The sequence below is a fragment of the Sinohyriopsis cumingii genome, chromosome 1 (genome assembly GCF_028554795.1).
Source record: "Sinohyriopsis cumingii isolate HCF-2022 chromosome 1, ASM2855479v2, whole genome shotgun sequence".
In the NCBI taxonomy this organism is placed as follows: Eukaryota; Metazoa; Mollusca; class Bivalvia; order Unionida; family Unionidae; genus Sinohyriopsis; species Sinohyriopsis cumingii.
Genome location: NC_142961.1, coordinates 30,434,623 through 30,449,635, shown reverse-complemented (window position 1 = coordinate 30,449,635; position 15,013 = coordinate 30,434,623). Strand labels below are relative to the sequence as shown.

Genomic DNA, 15,013 nt, shown 5'->3' with positions numbered 1-15,013 from the left:
TGTATTGATTGTATTTATGCCGTATCAATGCCCTCTAACAAGTGCGGCAAGTATAAATTTGCACTTAAAATTATACACAGCAACATTAATATTTTACATGAGCTGTAACATGCATTGTATTTGTGCCATATCAACGCCTTCTAACAAGTGTGGCAAGTATAAATTTGCACTTAAAATTATACACAGCAACATTAGTATTTTACATGAGCTGTAACATGCATTGTATTTATGCCATATCGACGCCTTTTAACAAGTGTGGCAAGTATAAATTTGCACTTAAAATTATACACAGCAAAATTAATATTTTACATGAGCTGTAACATGTATTGATTGTATTTATGCCGTATCAATGCCCTCTAACAAGTGTGGCAAGTATAAATTTGCACTTAAAATTATACACAGCAAAATTAATATTTTACATGAGCTGTAACATGCATTGTATTTATGCCATATCGACACCCTCTGAGAAGTGCAGCATATATAGTTTAAGTATGACTTTGTTAATCTGCAGTTAACTTCACTCGGCATCATTTGTACTTTATGTTAGCTCTGACACAGGTTTTCTTAATGCCATATCCATACTTCCAACAAGGGCAGCGTGTTCAATGTTTGCACAGTTGTACCAATTAGCTACCATAAGAGGAGTCCTGCACAAACCCATATCTTTTGTTGCATAATGTGCCAGCAGATATGGGTCTGTGCAGTTTGTTAGAAGTAGTCAGTAGAACAAACAAGATAGACCCTGACTGGGGAGCACATGTTATGGTAGATTAAGATCTTTGTTGTTTGCAGTTTGACTTAACTTGTAAGCAAGTATATATGGTACATTCAACACTTTATATCAATATGAATATAAGATGGTCAATGCACTATTATCTTTTGAGGAAAAAATTACACTTGCTGGAAATCGTTGTCAATTTTTTTCACTCCAAGACATAATCATCTCACCCTAGCTTCATGTAAACAACAATATTTCTCTTGTGATTGCACATTGTGTTTGCTTTTTTCAGAATTAATTATGACTACAGCTTTGATGATGACATTGTACGCAGATATGGATGTGAAGTTCATTCCTTTGACCCAAGGTGAGAAATCAGTGTTGCTACAAATATTTGGTGTGCTTCTGCTGTGAATGTCATTATGATCAATGTTATGATGGTCCTAAAGGTCTGGCTCTACTGCTTCATACTTTGCAGGAGTTTTAAAGAAAGAAGAATTTCCCAGGTTTTCCTCACTGGTTATCTCGGTGTTTTTAAAAAGACCCTGTACATCTCAAGTATTGTTAAAATAAGCAATTCCTCTATTTGGTGTATGATTTGGGTCTTAAAAGACCACTAGCTCCGCTTGGTCATTTTTACTTCTTGAACCTCAGTGATAAAATGGGGAAAAACAGTGAACCAGTGACGTTTTTAAAACTTTTAGTTTATAGTTCATTTATTGTACTTTGAGTAGCTGGTAGTGTCTAATGTGGCAACATTCATTTTCCCTATTTTAATAACTGCTATAGTTAGCGTACTTGGGACTTACTACTTCAAGCCCCATTTTCAAACATATGGGAAGAGCTATTTTGATCAGCTGCCTGCTTTAGGTAGTGCATAATTTCCATAATTACCACATGTAAAGACATTTTAGTCATAGTACATCAGTGTAGTGTGGAGGTATGCCAACTTTCTCTCCAATTTGTATCTTGCCAGTGCAAATGATCTCTCAAAAGTACATAAAAATTGTGGAGCAGAACCAAAGATGGAAATGGTACCTATCAAATAACCAGTATGGCCACCATGACAGCCATCCTGAAAATGTTGTTATTGTAACTTCTCTAAAACAGGAAGTCATATCAACATTGGGTTTCCACCAGAAGACTTCTTTTGATCTCTTGTTGGTCCAGAATGAAAGTGGTGTCAATCTGACATGTACATGGCAACCATTACACTTTTGACATAATCGTCAACCATTTTTTCACCAAATTACAGGGGCCCCGAGTGGCCGAGTGGTCTAAAGCACTCTCCGTTATGGATCACCGCCATCTCACCTCTGTCTGTGTGGGTTCGAGTCTAGGATTCGGCCAGTGTGGGTATGTGAGAAAGCTTGCCAGTAGGTTCTCGTGGGTCGGTGGTTCTTCTCTGGGTTTTCCCAGGTTCTTCCTCCACCATTAATACTGGCCGCCATGCATAGTCTATCATGTGCTGAAAAATGGCGTTAAACCCCACAACCACAACAACAACCAAATTACATTTTATGCTTGTCTGTATATGAATAAAGCTTTTTGAGTACACTATAAAATAATAAAGCAATAAAAAGATGTTTCACCATCTTTATTATCACCTTTAAATTCACTCCTGTAAATTTGAAAATATTCTTAAAAAGATGACTGTTGCATAAGAATAGAGTAAGAGTACTTTTCTTATTTGCTATTTATAGCAGCTGTATATGACCTATTTCCAAGAAAACAGACGGTTTCATCAGGTTTGAACTTTTCCTCACAGTTTCATTCTATTAATAAGCAAGCTACTTAGCAGACCAGTCTATAGTTTTAAAGAAAATGGTGCCTCATGTTAACTTGTCTGATCTCCAAAACATGGTGGCAGTGATATGCAGATTGTGCTGAAGTACTTCTTGCAGTATATAATTCAGGGGTTTCAGTATTAAATGAAGTAGCTGAAGAAAACTGCGAGTTGCCAGGTCAAAGAACAATAAGGAAAATAAGCAAACTTGAGATTTTCTGATAATACACAAACTTAATCAGAAATAAGAATAATCAGCTTAAGAAAAGGATTAGTACATTGTGGCAAAAACCCTGGACAGAAGATACTGTTGGCATATTTCTGGACAGAAGATACTGATGGCATATTTTTTAATACTGTATATACAAAGTTGCCAAGTGTCACTTTTTTTGCATATTTTTTGTCCTGTATTTTGGATCTGAATACTGATGTATGTTTTTCTTGTTTAAAGTCTGTTTCTTTTAAATATTTATTTTTAAAAATTTAATGAAAGATTTCCTTGCAATTTTCTGTTTTGGTCAGGCACTCAGTTCCATTCTGATAGAAAATATATTGCATGTATATAGGAAAATAGTTCTAAAATATGATTGGTTCATTCAAAATTGAGGCTACCATGCCTGTCTTTAGCCACCATTTCGGATTATGTAAACAGTTACTGCTATCACTGTACCTCATTTTCATAATATTCAACTTCTTATCATGTTGAAAAGTAATGCAGAAGATTCAGAATTTTCTCCAGGACAGAAAAGAAAAAGAACTGGAAGGACAATTGTGCCATCTTGTTTTTATTTGTGGTATCATCTAGTAAAGGAGAAAACTTTATGTTTTGCAAATTGTATAATGTGATTTCGCTATTGGGCATGGAGGCACCCATGATATAAAACAGCCTGAAAAAGTTAATAAACATCAGCTTGCTGCTTCATCATCAACAACACAGCCTAAACTTACAACATATATAAATACCCAAGGGAACCTTGAGGTAATTTGATCGAAGTTTGGTTTACTGCATTTCTTTTAGAAATGAACCTTCCTCTTTCAGTTACTAGTGTTGCTGGCAATTTATTTTGCACACATTTTCCAGACAGTAATTGCAAAAGATACTCACGTGATAGAATGATAACAGTTCAGATAAAAAAATCACATAGAATTCATATCATCAATGAAAGATGGTACATTGAAATCAATAATGATTGAAAAAAAGGTGTGGAAGAGTGCAACACATGCAACCCTGACATTAAATAATTAGGTAAAGTTACTGTCCTACTTTACTGATGGTTATAGACACTGTAAAAAGTTAATCTGCATTAAAGTTTTAAAAATCATCATTTGTTCCTGAAATTCAGTATTTTTATCATAAGTAGACATTATTTTTGTATTTGGGGGTTAGAAGCTATGTATATATGCAGAAAAATGTTAAAAGTTATAAATAAATTACACCTTCTAAAAGAATTGTTGAAAGTAGTTCCACTTTTGATAAATGTTTAGTATATGTCACATTGCATGGATTGTTGTAATTTATGTTCATCGCATGATTTTATCGGTTGTATTTAGTACAGACCATAAGCAAAATGTTTGACATGTCAACCATCACTGGTATAATTACTTTCGGTTGCTTGATGGGAAAAAGTGAGCATTTTCTAAGCTTAGTCTTATCTGTTTTGAATGGATGATGTTAATCCTTGCTGGTTGATTGATCACAGCTGGAACATGAAGATATATTAATTATAAGACTTTCTTAATTTATTTTTTATTCGAAATTTAAGAAATTGTATGCTGCTATTCCATTACAGATATGCAGCAAATATTCTTGATGGTTGCGCAACAACTTCTATTGAAAAACCTGATAATCATTTCTGAATGAAAATGGTACAACTCTGCCCACCACCATATATATCTTTGTGAAGGAGCTTGAAAAAGGACACTGCTTGCCTGTTTTTTCTCTTCGTTGAGATAATGAAGACTGATTTGCAATTATACAAAAGATTTCTGACCAGACTTTGAAATTTCAGGGTCAGAGGACTAGGGTCATATTTTTATGTGTAATGGCTTGTGAATATGCCAGGGGTTGGGGGTCTAGGGTCAGATTATTATCTGTAATCATTGGCTTGTGAATATGTCAGAGGTCTTGGGTCAGATTTGTATCTGTAATCATTGGCTTGTGAATATGTCAGAGGTCTTGGGTCAGATTTGTATCTGTAATCATTGGCTTGTGAATATGATATGACAAACAAGTAAAAATGGATATTTATGAAATCCAGTATGTGGATATAACTGAAGAATTCCTGAATAATACCAACTTAATAACTTGTTTTTCTCTTCTATTTAAAATGTTAGTTAATCATGGATTTAACTATACTTTGCCTGTGGTTTGTCTTGATTTTATCAAAGACAAGTTCATTGATTTTGTGCATTATATAATGTTTACAGACAAAGGCTTCATGTACAGCACTTCTTAACATATTGACTCCGACACACAAGAAAGTATTTTTTGGTCTTCTTTGATGTTTAAGTTTCTCAAGAATATCTGAGATGGTTTCAATACTTCACAGTTAAAAGAAGTAAAGGACAGAATATACAGATTTGTAAGTAGTTATTTCCTGGAAATTTTTTGCAGCCAGTCAGTCACTTTAATTCACTTGGCTATATGTTTACAGTTGCCATATTTTGTTTTGTCTCCCATAGTTTGGTTTGGGGGTTGATGGGAATGGTGAAATATGGAGATGGGTAACAAAGATAAAGCATGGTGACATGCTTCTTTGCTGATTATTTCTTTCTTTTACAAAATATTGACTTTCAGCATGAAGAATGAAACTGACCATAGGCGAGGAGCTCTGGGTTATTTCCACAAGATTGGACTGGGAGATTCCAATAAGGTGAACCCTTCTGGATGGCAGTTAAAGAGACTTGGAACAATACAGAGGGAACTAGGACACACTAAAGTGAGTAGATTACAGAGACATCTCAGAAAATGCTTAATTTAGAGCAGAATGTAGCATGGTTTACTACAATTTCCTTGTCAAGTAAAATAACCGTGACCCAGAATTGCAGAAAAAGTGCTGTAGCCTGACTCGGCAATTACTAATTCAAAGAAAATAATGCTGGAAAAAAAGAAACATTTTGCTGAAATTAATAAACCCATAATGTGAATACATGTAATGATGTGATTTTTTTTATTTCTGAGGTTTAATGCCATTTTTTAGCACATCTGTATTGCGACTCAATGGACTTAAACTAAAGAGCAGAAAAGAGCGAAAACCAAGTTTTGTAAAATTCAACAACTAATTTTTGTCACTAGAATACTATGTGAAAGTTTAAAAAGAACTTAGAGTAATGCAAGTTAAATCCCAAAATAGTCTTAAACGATTTATCACAAGTTCAGATGTATGAAATTCCAACTGAATTCTAGTGGTATTCCAAATAAGTTCCAATATTGAAAGTGTTGATGAACCTGTAGTCATTATTATTATTTCCAGTAATAATAATTTAAATAATTCTATCCAAATGAAAATAATGAACACAACAGTTAGATTCTGCCTCAGATGTTAAATGCAGAGAATGAGTAATTGCCCAAGTAAACAACATTTCATAAAAACTAAGACACAAAAGTAGGACCAGGATGATGGTCAGAAGTTTGTTTTTTGAAACATGGTAAACGTCTGGGTTGTTCATTTAAAAAATACATGTGACCTATGGATGGCACTTTTAAAATATATATGCCAGGGTAGTTTAGTTTCAAAATTGCTTCTGTCCCTGGTTGATTATTCAGTAAAATAGCTTCTACAGGTGGTTGAAATAACTGGCTCTAGAAGTCTGTCTAGAAGTGCAAGCTAAATGTAATTAAAACTTCCACTTTAGAAATCCCATCATCAAATTCATATTATGTTATGCATGCCTTATTTCACTGTTTCCGGTCAAGGGTAACTTGGAGTGGACAGTATAACTATAAAATGTTCTCATTGGTCAGCTATAAATAGGCCCGGGAAAGCCTACCACTTATTGCTGAAATTTGTAGTTTACTAATCGTAACCAAATTGAAAAGTATTAATTCTGCTGCCACATTAATTTTAGTCTTATGAGACTTGAGTTGCATCATTTGGATCTGATACAGTGTGAGCTGCAAAAAGAATTGAATGTAACCAGCTTGTGACAGTAATGGCACTGAGATATGTTTTCAACCGTGGAAGAAATCGGTATTTGGTTGAGAAAGCACAGCCTTGAGAAATGATTGACCACCTTAGAGGTAAGTTCTGTTATTTTTTGCAGTAAGCTCATTATAATGTGGTAAAAGACTAGTGAAAATCCGTTATTCAATCATTACAAACTTTGTTGTCATGTACACTTGTTTCACTCAGTATAACATCATGTACTCCACTACATCCAATTAACTCAAGATGATCAACGTGCACAGAATCAGCGATGAGGCAGATTGTGTTAATTGGTTGAAGGAGTGTTTACCAGTTTTTTTTATTACGTTTTTTTGTAGACAGAAACAAATGCTTGTGTGTAATGGAGTCTCCATTGGAGATATTAATTCCAAAATGCAATCATTCCAAGTCCAGTTGCAAGATAATTCTGATGTTTTGGAATACAGCTTCACAGAATTTGACTATTTAACAGTTATTAGAGAAAAATTCTGATTGATGATGCTTTAAATTTGGAATGAAAGCAGTGCAGTGCATTGTCATTACCGTTGTCTGTTTGTATGAAGTATATTATGTGACACTTTAATTGAACTAGTTGGATTCAGCTGCATTAATTTTGTTTAATTACTGTTTAAAAGATACATTTGAAATATTGTAATCAGTGATAATATAGGGTAAGGAAGTTAAGGTTATAGAACAAATATAAGAAATTTATCTTGAAATCATTGAGTTGGTGAGTAAGAGATCATTGTTCGCCCATTCTTCCATTTATTTCTTCATTGAAATGATACTATGCATACCTAATTAAAAAGTAACTTTGGGTGATCTAAGTCAAAATGTGTTGGGGGGTTTTCGTTGATGCTTCAGATTCTTAATAGGTAGCAGTTCTTATTTTCGTTGGTGGTGGTCATAACCATATAAGTATTTAGTAACAACATGGTCAGATGTGGCTTGTGTACAATTAGATGATTATTACAACTTTCTGCTTAGTATCTTGCCATTGCATTTTCTCCACAAAATGTAAAATGTAAGCACAATAGTAGCAGGTTGAATTGTCAACTTTAGTTTAAATTTTGTATTTGTCCATGTCAAGTGGCTAAACTTTTGGACAGTACACCAATTTTTTTGGTATGTTCATCATCTCCAAAATATACATAGCATATAACATTATTGTTGCTTTACATTCCATGCCTGTTTTTTTTCTTTGACTTGAATAGCTTTCATAGTGATTACACTTGGGTCATTTTGAGTTCATGTCTTAGTTTCAGCATGAATCTTGTTTTGGCTTTGGAATAAACTTCTTTTTTTAGGGACTGTCCATTTTGTATGTACACATGGGTGTGTGTGTGAAGTTTGAATAGTGTGTGTGAGGGGATAAGATCAAGTAGCACATACACACCAAATGACATAAACTTTATTAAAGCTACAAAAAACCTATTTGCCATAGCCAACAACAAATAACCTATAGTGTTTTCACACCTTCAGATTTGTTTGTACCAATTTTAAAAATTAGAAGCATCAAGGAAAGACATAAATAGGTGCAGTACATCATTTTTGATTGGTCAATGAGAGGGCAGTCAACCACTCAGCATACAGTACTTGCATATTAAACGGGTGTGATCATGCCATGCAAATTATGCAAAAAGGGAGAGAAGTGTCCTCCCTTGTAGTTTTTTATAGTACATATATAACTGATAAATAAATTGTAACCAACTAAACGAACCACTGTGTCCTTTTCTGGTTTTCAGAACGGATGATGCATGGCAATTAAAATTGTGTTATCTGCATCCAATATTTGCAATGTACAGTTTTAATATTTCTAAAAATGTACAGTTTTAATATTTCTAAAAATAATGAACAAATAAAAATGTAACTCCAAAACTTGCAGAACTAGTGAGATTTTCAAACACAGTGAACGGTTACATCTTTTGCTTGAAAGCAGGGACTCGCCCATGCAGATATAGAGATCGTGTTACTAAAGAAACTTCCATTTGATTCAAAATGCAACCAAATTGATGGTGTTTGAAGGGGGGTACAAAGCAAGAGACTATGTACTCACTTGGGAGGGGATAGAAATAACTACACCCTGCAACTGGTGGGGGGGAATGACTTTTACATAATGTACTAAATGGACAGCCCCTTATCCTCACCTGGAATAATAACTCTTATTAGGCCAGCAGTGATGATGAGACAAAATAGCTTTAGTCTTTTGTGGGGTTTTTAATGGAAGGGTTGGAATGGCTGCATGAAATTTTAATTATTTTTACAAAATTATTGTATAATTTATTTTATTTTAGATAGTAAAAAATGTTACTGTCAGAAACCCAAAAAGGAATTTTTGCTCCTTTTTTAATGATAGAAGTTTGATAATGGGTAATCCCATGCAGCATTTATTTAATCACTGAACATGCCTGTTATATTTCCTGTACACACGCACACATATATTGAGCTTAAGTTAAAAGTCCTTTCATCCCCCCCCCCCAATCAATGTCAGCATGGGCAAGGCACTTTATTCAAATGCTGTAGTACTAAATCACTAAATAACCAAATAGTTTCAAAATATAACTGCTCCTTCTGTCATAGCCTGGATGACATTTTATTGCATTTTTCAGAAAGAAATCCAAGAAAGGGTTAGTACTGTTTCAGTGTTGCCTACCCTTACAATATTGGTATAAGCCTCACGATTTTCAGGGTAACTTACGTCATTATAATTTTCCTTCTTTCCCTTATGTTTTTCAGTAAAAATGGTAAATTCTTTTACAGAATTGTTTTTGTTCGGATCCAGTAATATAATCAGAACATCACTTGGCCACTTCATTGATGTTGTGAAATAGCCTCGGAAGACATTATAGGAATACACATCAATTTTGTGTTTGGTGCTTTGCCTTTGGCGCAGTATCAAAGACTGACGTTGTTCAAATCGTGACCTTGTACTTCTGCTGCTATATTGTATCATGATATGAACAAAAGTAGCTCAGAATATAGTACTCAATGGTAATGAATTACATCTGAGGTTTCATTCTCAACTTGATGGAAAAGGCATATGATTCTCCGACTGCTAATATTAGGGTAACCAAATATGGTGCCAAAGAAAGAAACTTAATCATGAAACTGACTCCAATGATGAGCCACAGAGAAAGATTTCATGAAAACAATGGGCACCAAGTTCAAACCAGAATATGCACAACTTTTCCCTGTTATCCAGAGATTGAAAAAGGTGAAACCTTTGCCTTTTGTAATATATGCAGTCATTGTAATCAGCATTGCACAAGGAGGGAAGGATGATTGTAAAAAACATGTTTGTACAAGGAATCACAAGGATTTAGTTGCCTTGCAAAGTTCATCAATGAAAATGTCATCATTCTTGAAGGCAAAAAAAGAAGTCTCCGACTTAGATGTTGCTGTTATGATTGCAAAAACTTGAGTGAATTCATTGTGGAGCATTATCTACAAATAAGTTTGGCAGATCATGCAAGCAAGTTGTTTGTGAATATGTTCTTAACACATTAACCCCTGGTGATGAGTTTACATGGCAGGAGGTAGTAGCCTACTGCCGAGCTCTGTGGTGTCAAGGTCATGTATGATACACTAAAGTGGGTGATATTATAGAAAGGTAGACAGATGTAGCTCTACAATGATACCAAATAATCTGGAAGTTCTAGTTGCACTACAAAACACAGAGGGGAAAACCTCATTTTTTGGACCTGATTTTTTTTCCACCCAAAATTTGCCTGAGGTCGGAATCCGATTTTGTGTCTGGATTTTAGACTTTTTGGTCTCAGATCTAAGGCAGACTGGTATGAACTGCCAACAGACAGATGAACCCTTGCAAAAAGTAGGATAAGATGGGCATTTGGAATAAAGAGTGGTCTCGATACGAAACTAATGGATCCGTTAAGCAAAAAAAAACCCAACTTTTACCCTTCTGCTCATGCGCGAGCCAAATAGCCATGAAAAACAATGTTTCTAACACAACTAGGCATTATGTTATTGGAAAATCATCTGGAAGTTGCCTTCTTAGGATTGTTTCAGAAATAGCTTTCAAAATGTGTTTCCTACTCGATTTGCATGCGAAAATGACAAAAACCTCCATGGGTTAATGTGTTAAAACATAAAATTCATGACCTGGTAGATAGAGCATCCGCCTCGGATGCGGGAGATCGTGGGTTCCATCCCCGGCCCAGTCATACCTAAGACTTACAAAAATGGTACTGACAGCTGCCTCGCTTAGCACTCAGCATTAAGAGGTTAGTGTTAGGACTGGTCGGCCTGATGTCAGGATAATGTGACTGGGTGGGACATCATGCTACATGTCTGTGGCATGATGCCCCAATGCTAGACATCACTATAAACTGCCACACTGCAGACATCGTAGCAATATGACTATTACATGTACTATCTCCCAGCTATTATTAGCACACTATTAATAATTGGCCTACATATGGTATCTGCACACAGAGCTAGGTGACGTTTGACCATAAATATATGGTTCCAGCATACAGAGCCAGGTAATGTCATCCATAAATGTATGGCTTCCGCACTGCAAGGGTTAAAAAACATTTTGCATGATTTGGTGAGAAATTTATTAATTAGATTTATGAAGCCAGCTTCCATGAAGGAGAAGACTATACTTCAGGTTCTATTTAGCACACAGCAAAAAGATGATTCTGAGCTGGTTATTGGTTCTGAACTTAGGGATTACGTGAAAAGAAATAAAGGTAGATTGTAAAAGGGCACACTTAAAATTTTACAGCAGTGTAAGAAGCTATTTTGTTATTGCTTGTACTTACACAAAAAGCAAGTTTCCTCTTGAAGAATTGCTAGAACATGCTGAGGTTTGTGATATTGAGAAATATGCCACATGAGTGTACAACATATTCAATTGAACTTGAATTTTTTGATTACCAGGTTGATGACTTGTCAGAACTACAAGAATTAGAAACTGACAGAAATAGATGAACAGTGGAATAAGTTAATTTAAAAAAAAGACTCAAATGGAATCTCAGCTACAAGTATTTACTATATGTCATGCTGGGAATATTGACAATTCCTCACAGTAATGCTGCATGTGAGAGGTGTTTTTCTGTTATAAGGAAAAACCATACTGAATTTAGATCACAGTTAGGAGATAAAACTGCTGAGTCTATTATGGTGTTTAAGGAAAATAGTGTTCATTGCAACAAAAGACAACTCAAACTTCTCATATAGCCAGAAGAATGCAGCATTAATGAAAAAGTGGACATGTTGACCATTAATAAATATGGTTTGTCTGTATTGTTACTATTTTTAATCACCATACTATTTAAAGCAGATACCTTACTATGTTTCTCACTGAACCTTACTAGTTTTCATTGGAAGGGGTAATCAACTCTGCTGTTATATCAAGCAGCATTGTGGGGGATCATTTGGTGACTTTAGCACAAACCAACTTCTTTTCATGTTGACATGTAAGATACAGAAGCTGAACTTAAGGTTTCTGAGGAAGACACTGCCATCAACAATGTAAGCACTGCTCTTAAAAAAAAGGCACAAGCCAAAAAGTATCCAACAGGTACAAACTCAAACAGTGGTTGTTTTGTTTAGGTGCTGTTAATAAATTGTACAAAATATCAAGTTTTCTTTGAAGGATTTCCTGTTTCAAAATGTTATGATGAACATTGATATATGTATGCATCTCAACAAAAGTTTGCATGGGTTAACTCTGATTGCACTTCCAATTCAATTGGTGAGGGGATTCATGTTTATAATACAAAGGTGTTGACAGACTTTCCTTCAACAGCAGATAGTTTTAAAAGCCATTCAACTTGTACATTGACATGTTATGTCACATGGAGATAAATTACAGTGAAGAATGGATTATTTGACATATATTTTAGTATCTTGCTCACTTCTGCTGAAATGTGTGGGGTCACATTTTGGTATTACAACATGAAACATAGCTACAACACTAGTAACCATTACAGAGCACTGACTGATTATGTTCAGGATTTAAGTATGTGTGTCTTAGGGGTTATCTCATATATTTCTAGTGTTTAATAGTGCTTATCGGTTCTTTTCTTATTTTACAGGTATCTACTACAGTAAGCCCAAGGCATTATGATGTGTAAAAGGGATTTCCTGAAACATTTGCTAGTTTTAAAAAGATCTTACTATGAATTTGAAATGATGAATCCCTTACAGTTGTCAAGATGTAAAATGTTGAAGGAAAAAGGTTTACTGGTTCTGTTGTTACTTCTGTTAACTTTGTTTTAGCAGTTTAAATTACCAGAGTACATGTTCAGAATTGAAATTTTGCCATTTATGGATGCCATTTATTGATGTTGATGGAATTTCAGATTGAGCATTGGTCATTGTTGTACATGTTAATGTCATACATGTAACTGAAGTGCCAACATGCCAATTATCCTGATCATTCAGTTTTTAAAATCACATTTGCTGGCATGAGCCTGTTGGTATGATCTAGGTACATGTCCATGTATTTATGATCTGTAAGATGACATGTGGATGTAGATTCAAGGGTTAGGGTCAACACTGCTTTCAGATGGAGTTGTCATGAAGGAAATATTGACTTCTAAGTTTGTTGGTTAACTATACTGGGTCTGAAATTACAAGTGGTCATGCATATTCTTGACAAACTTAAATTTCGTAAGTGAAGGTTGGACTATTTATTGTCTATATCTTGTTAAAGATCTGACACAACATTTTAACAATGATATAAGAAATCATTTTGGTAATATATTTTGAAATAAAGATGTGAAATTGAATGCTGTTTTGAAGTGTTATGTAGACCCCTTCCCAACTATAAATAATAAGGCATACAGAGCCATGCATAATTTAGTAGAAATATTGCATATAATGTATATAGCGACCTTGTCTATCAAATTTTTCATCTTCAACAAACAGGATTTTAGAATGGTAGCAGAATAGCATTTACGGTAGAGTAGTGACTGTCTGTACTAATAGCATATCAGATGTACTAAATGTTATGGAAAAAGAGAAGATACAAAGTAGAATGTAGACCTTGTCGCAATCCTGTATGCATATCATGGTTTTGCAATATACACTTGAGCTTGTTAAATACTCTGCAGCCCTGTCAACTTTTGTAAATACCACTCATCACTCAAATGTGCCAGATTTTTCCTCTAAGCCAGAAATTCCCATATGTAACAAAGCCTAATGTTGCAACAAACCCAGACCTTGTACAGTATGCCTTACATAAACATGATGACTGAACTGGAGCTGGACTGACATTTGGTGAGGGGATGAATCTAGAGTACTATACCCACATCTTAAAAGTAGGTTACTGATCCATATTTGACATTTCACTGACTTTGGTCCAGTACGGTTATGTTCATGCTTTAGTTATGTTATATGCATGAAACTTGTTGAGTAGGTGCATTTTTTATGTTTCAGTCATGGAACTATAATTGGATGCACCTCACTACTAAACCTTTAACACTTTAGGAGGTAACTGTGACCTACATTGTATGCTTTGCTGTAGATGTTAATGACAATAGCTATTAAAATAGTGGATTGCATACTGCATGCTTTTCGTGGGAGGCCTTATCTATAGTGGCTAATCAAGGTAATTATTGATGCATGGACTGTGTACTGTTTGCTGTCACTTAAACTCTGCAGTGTTACCTTGTAAAATTTGGCTTCTAGGGAGGAAAATGAAAATCTCTTGTCAAGCAGACTTTAAGAACAATTATTTTTTTTTCAAACAGAAAAGCAGCATTAATATCTGGTTTTTATGAAGTCATCACTTTGACATAGAAAAGACTTTTTTTGAAATTATTTATGTCTTTTATGCCCTGTCACAGTAGGTATGTGATTGTGTTTGTGTGTGTTGGTGTGAGTGTGTTGGTTAAGTTGTTTTACAGTATATCAGCACAGTACTGGCTATATAGTGCAAATTAAAAAATTATAATTTGGATTTTAAATGACAAAACATTTAACTGTGACGAAAAAATATTCACAGATATCTTTTGGTGGAAAAGGGACCTTTATCACTTTTTTCTGAACTTATTTTCTACATGTGTTTTGTGGCTACTGGAGGTTAATAAAAGTAAACTTGTAGAACTTGATCACACACTTGTTGTTTTATGTCTTTTAGGTAAGTACATTGAGGTAGGTAGGTGGGTGAATAGGTACGGCAGTAGGTAGGCAGTTTCAGAATATGTTGTTGCAGTACAGATGGTAAGTATTCAGGTAGACCTAGATTTAAATCCAGGAGATCTCATTCTTTGGATTTGAGTGTTCACTGAACAGAGACCCGCAATAAGGTCTACATCAACTGACCAGTTATTGCTTGGTGACCAGGCGCCATTCACCAGGTAGTTTGTCTGGTGACAGTCAGCGAGGATC

General features: G+C 34.8%; 1 protein-coding gene across 5 annotated transcripts in view; it reads left to right on the top strand.

Moving 5' to 3' along the window:
- LOC149806627 (putative methyltransferase-like protein 24) overlaps nt 1-15,013 on the top strand; it is a 77,339-nt gene that overhangs the window by 48,432 nt on the left and 13,894 nt on the right. For all 5 annotated transcript variants that reach the window (XM_089955854.1, XM_089955848.1, XM_089955871.1 and 2 more), the window contains exons 4-5: nt 1,011-1,085; nt 5,302-5,443. In XM_089955854.1, the coding sequence (XP_089811980.1) occupies nt 1,011-1,085; nt 5,302-5,443 (217 nt within the window). The remainder of the gene's footprint in view (nt 1-1,010; nt 1,086-5,301; nt 5,444-15,013) is intronic.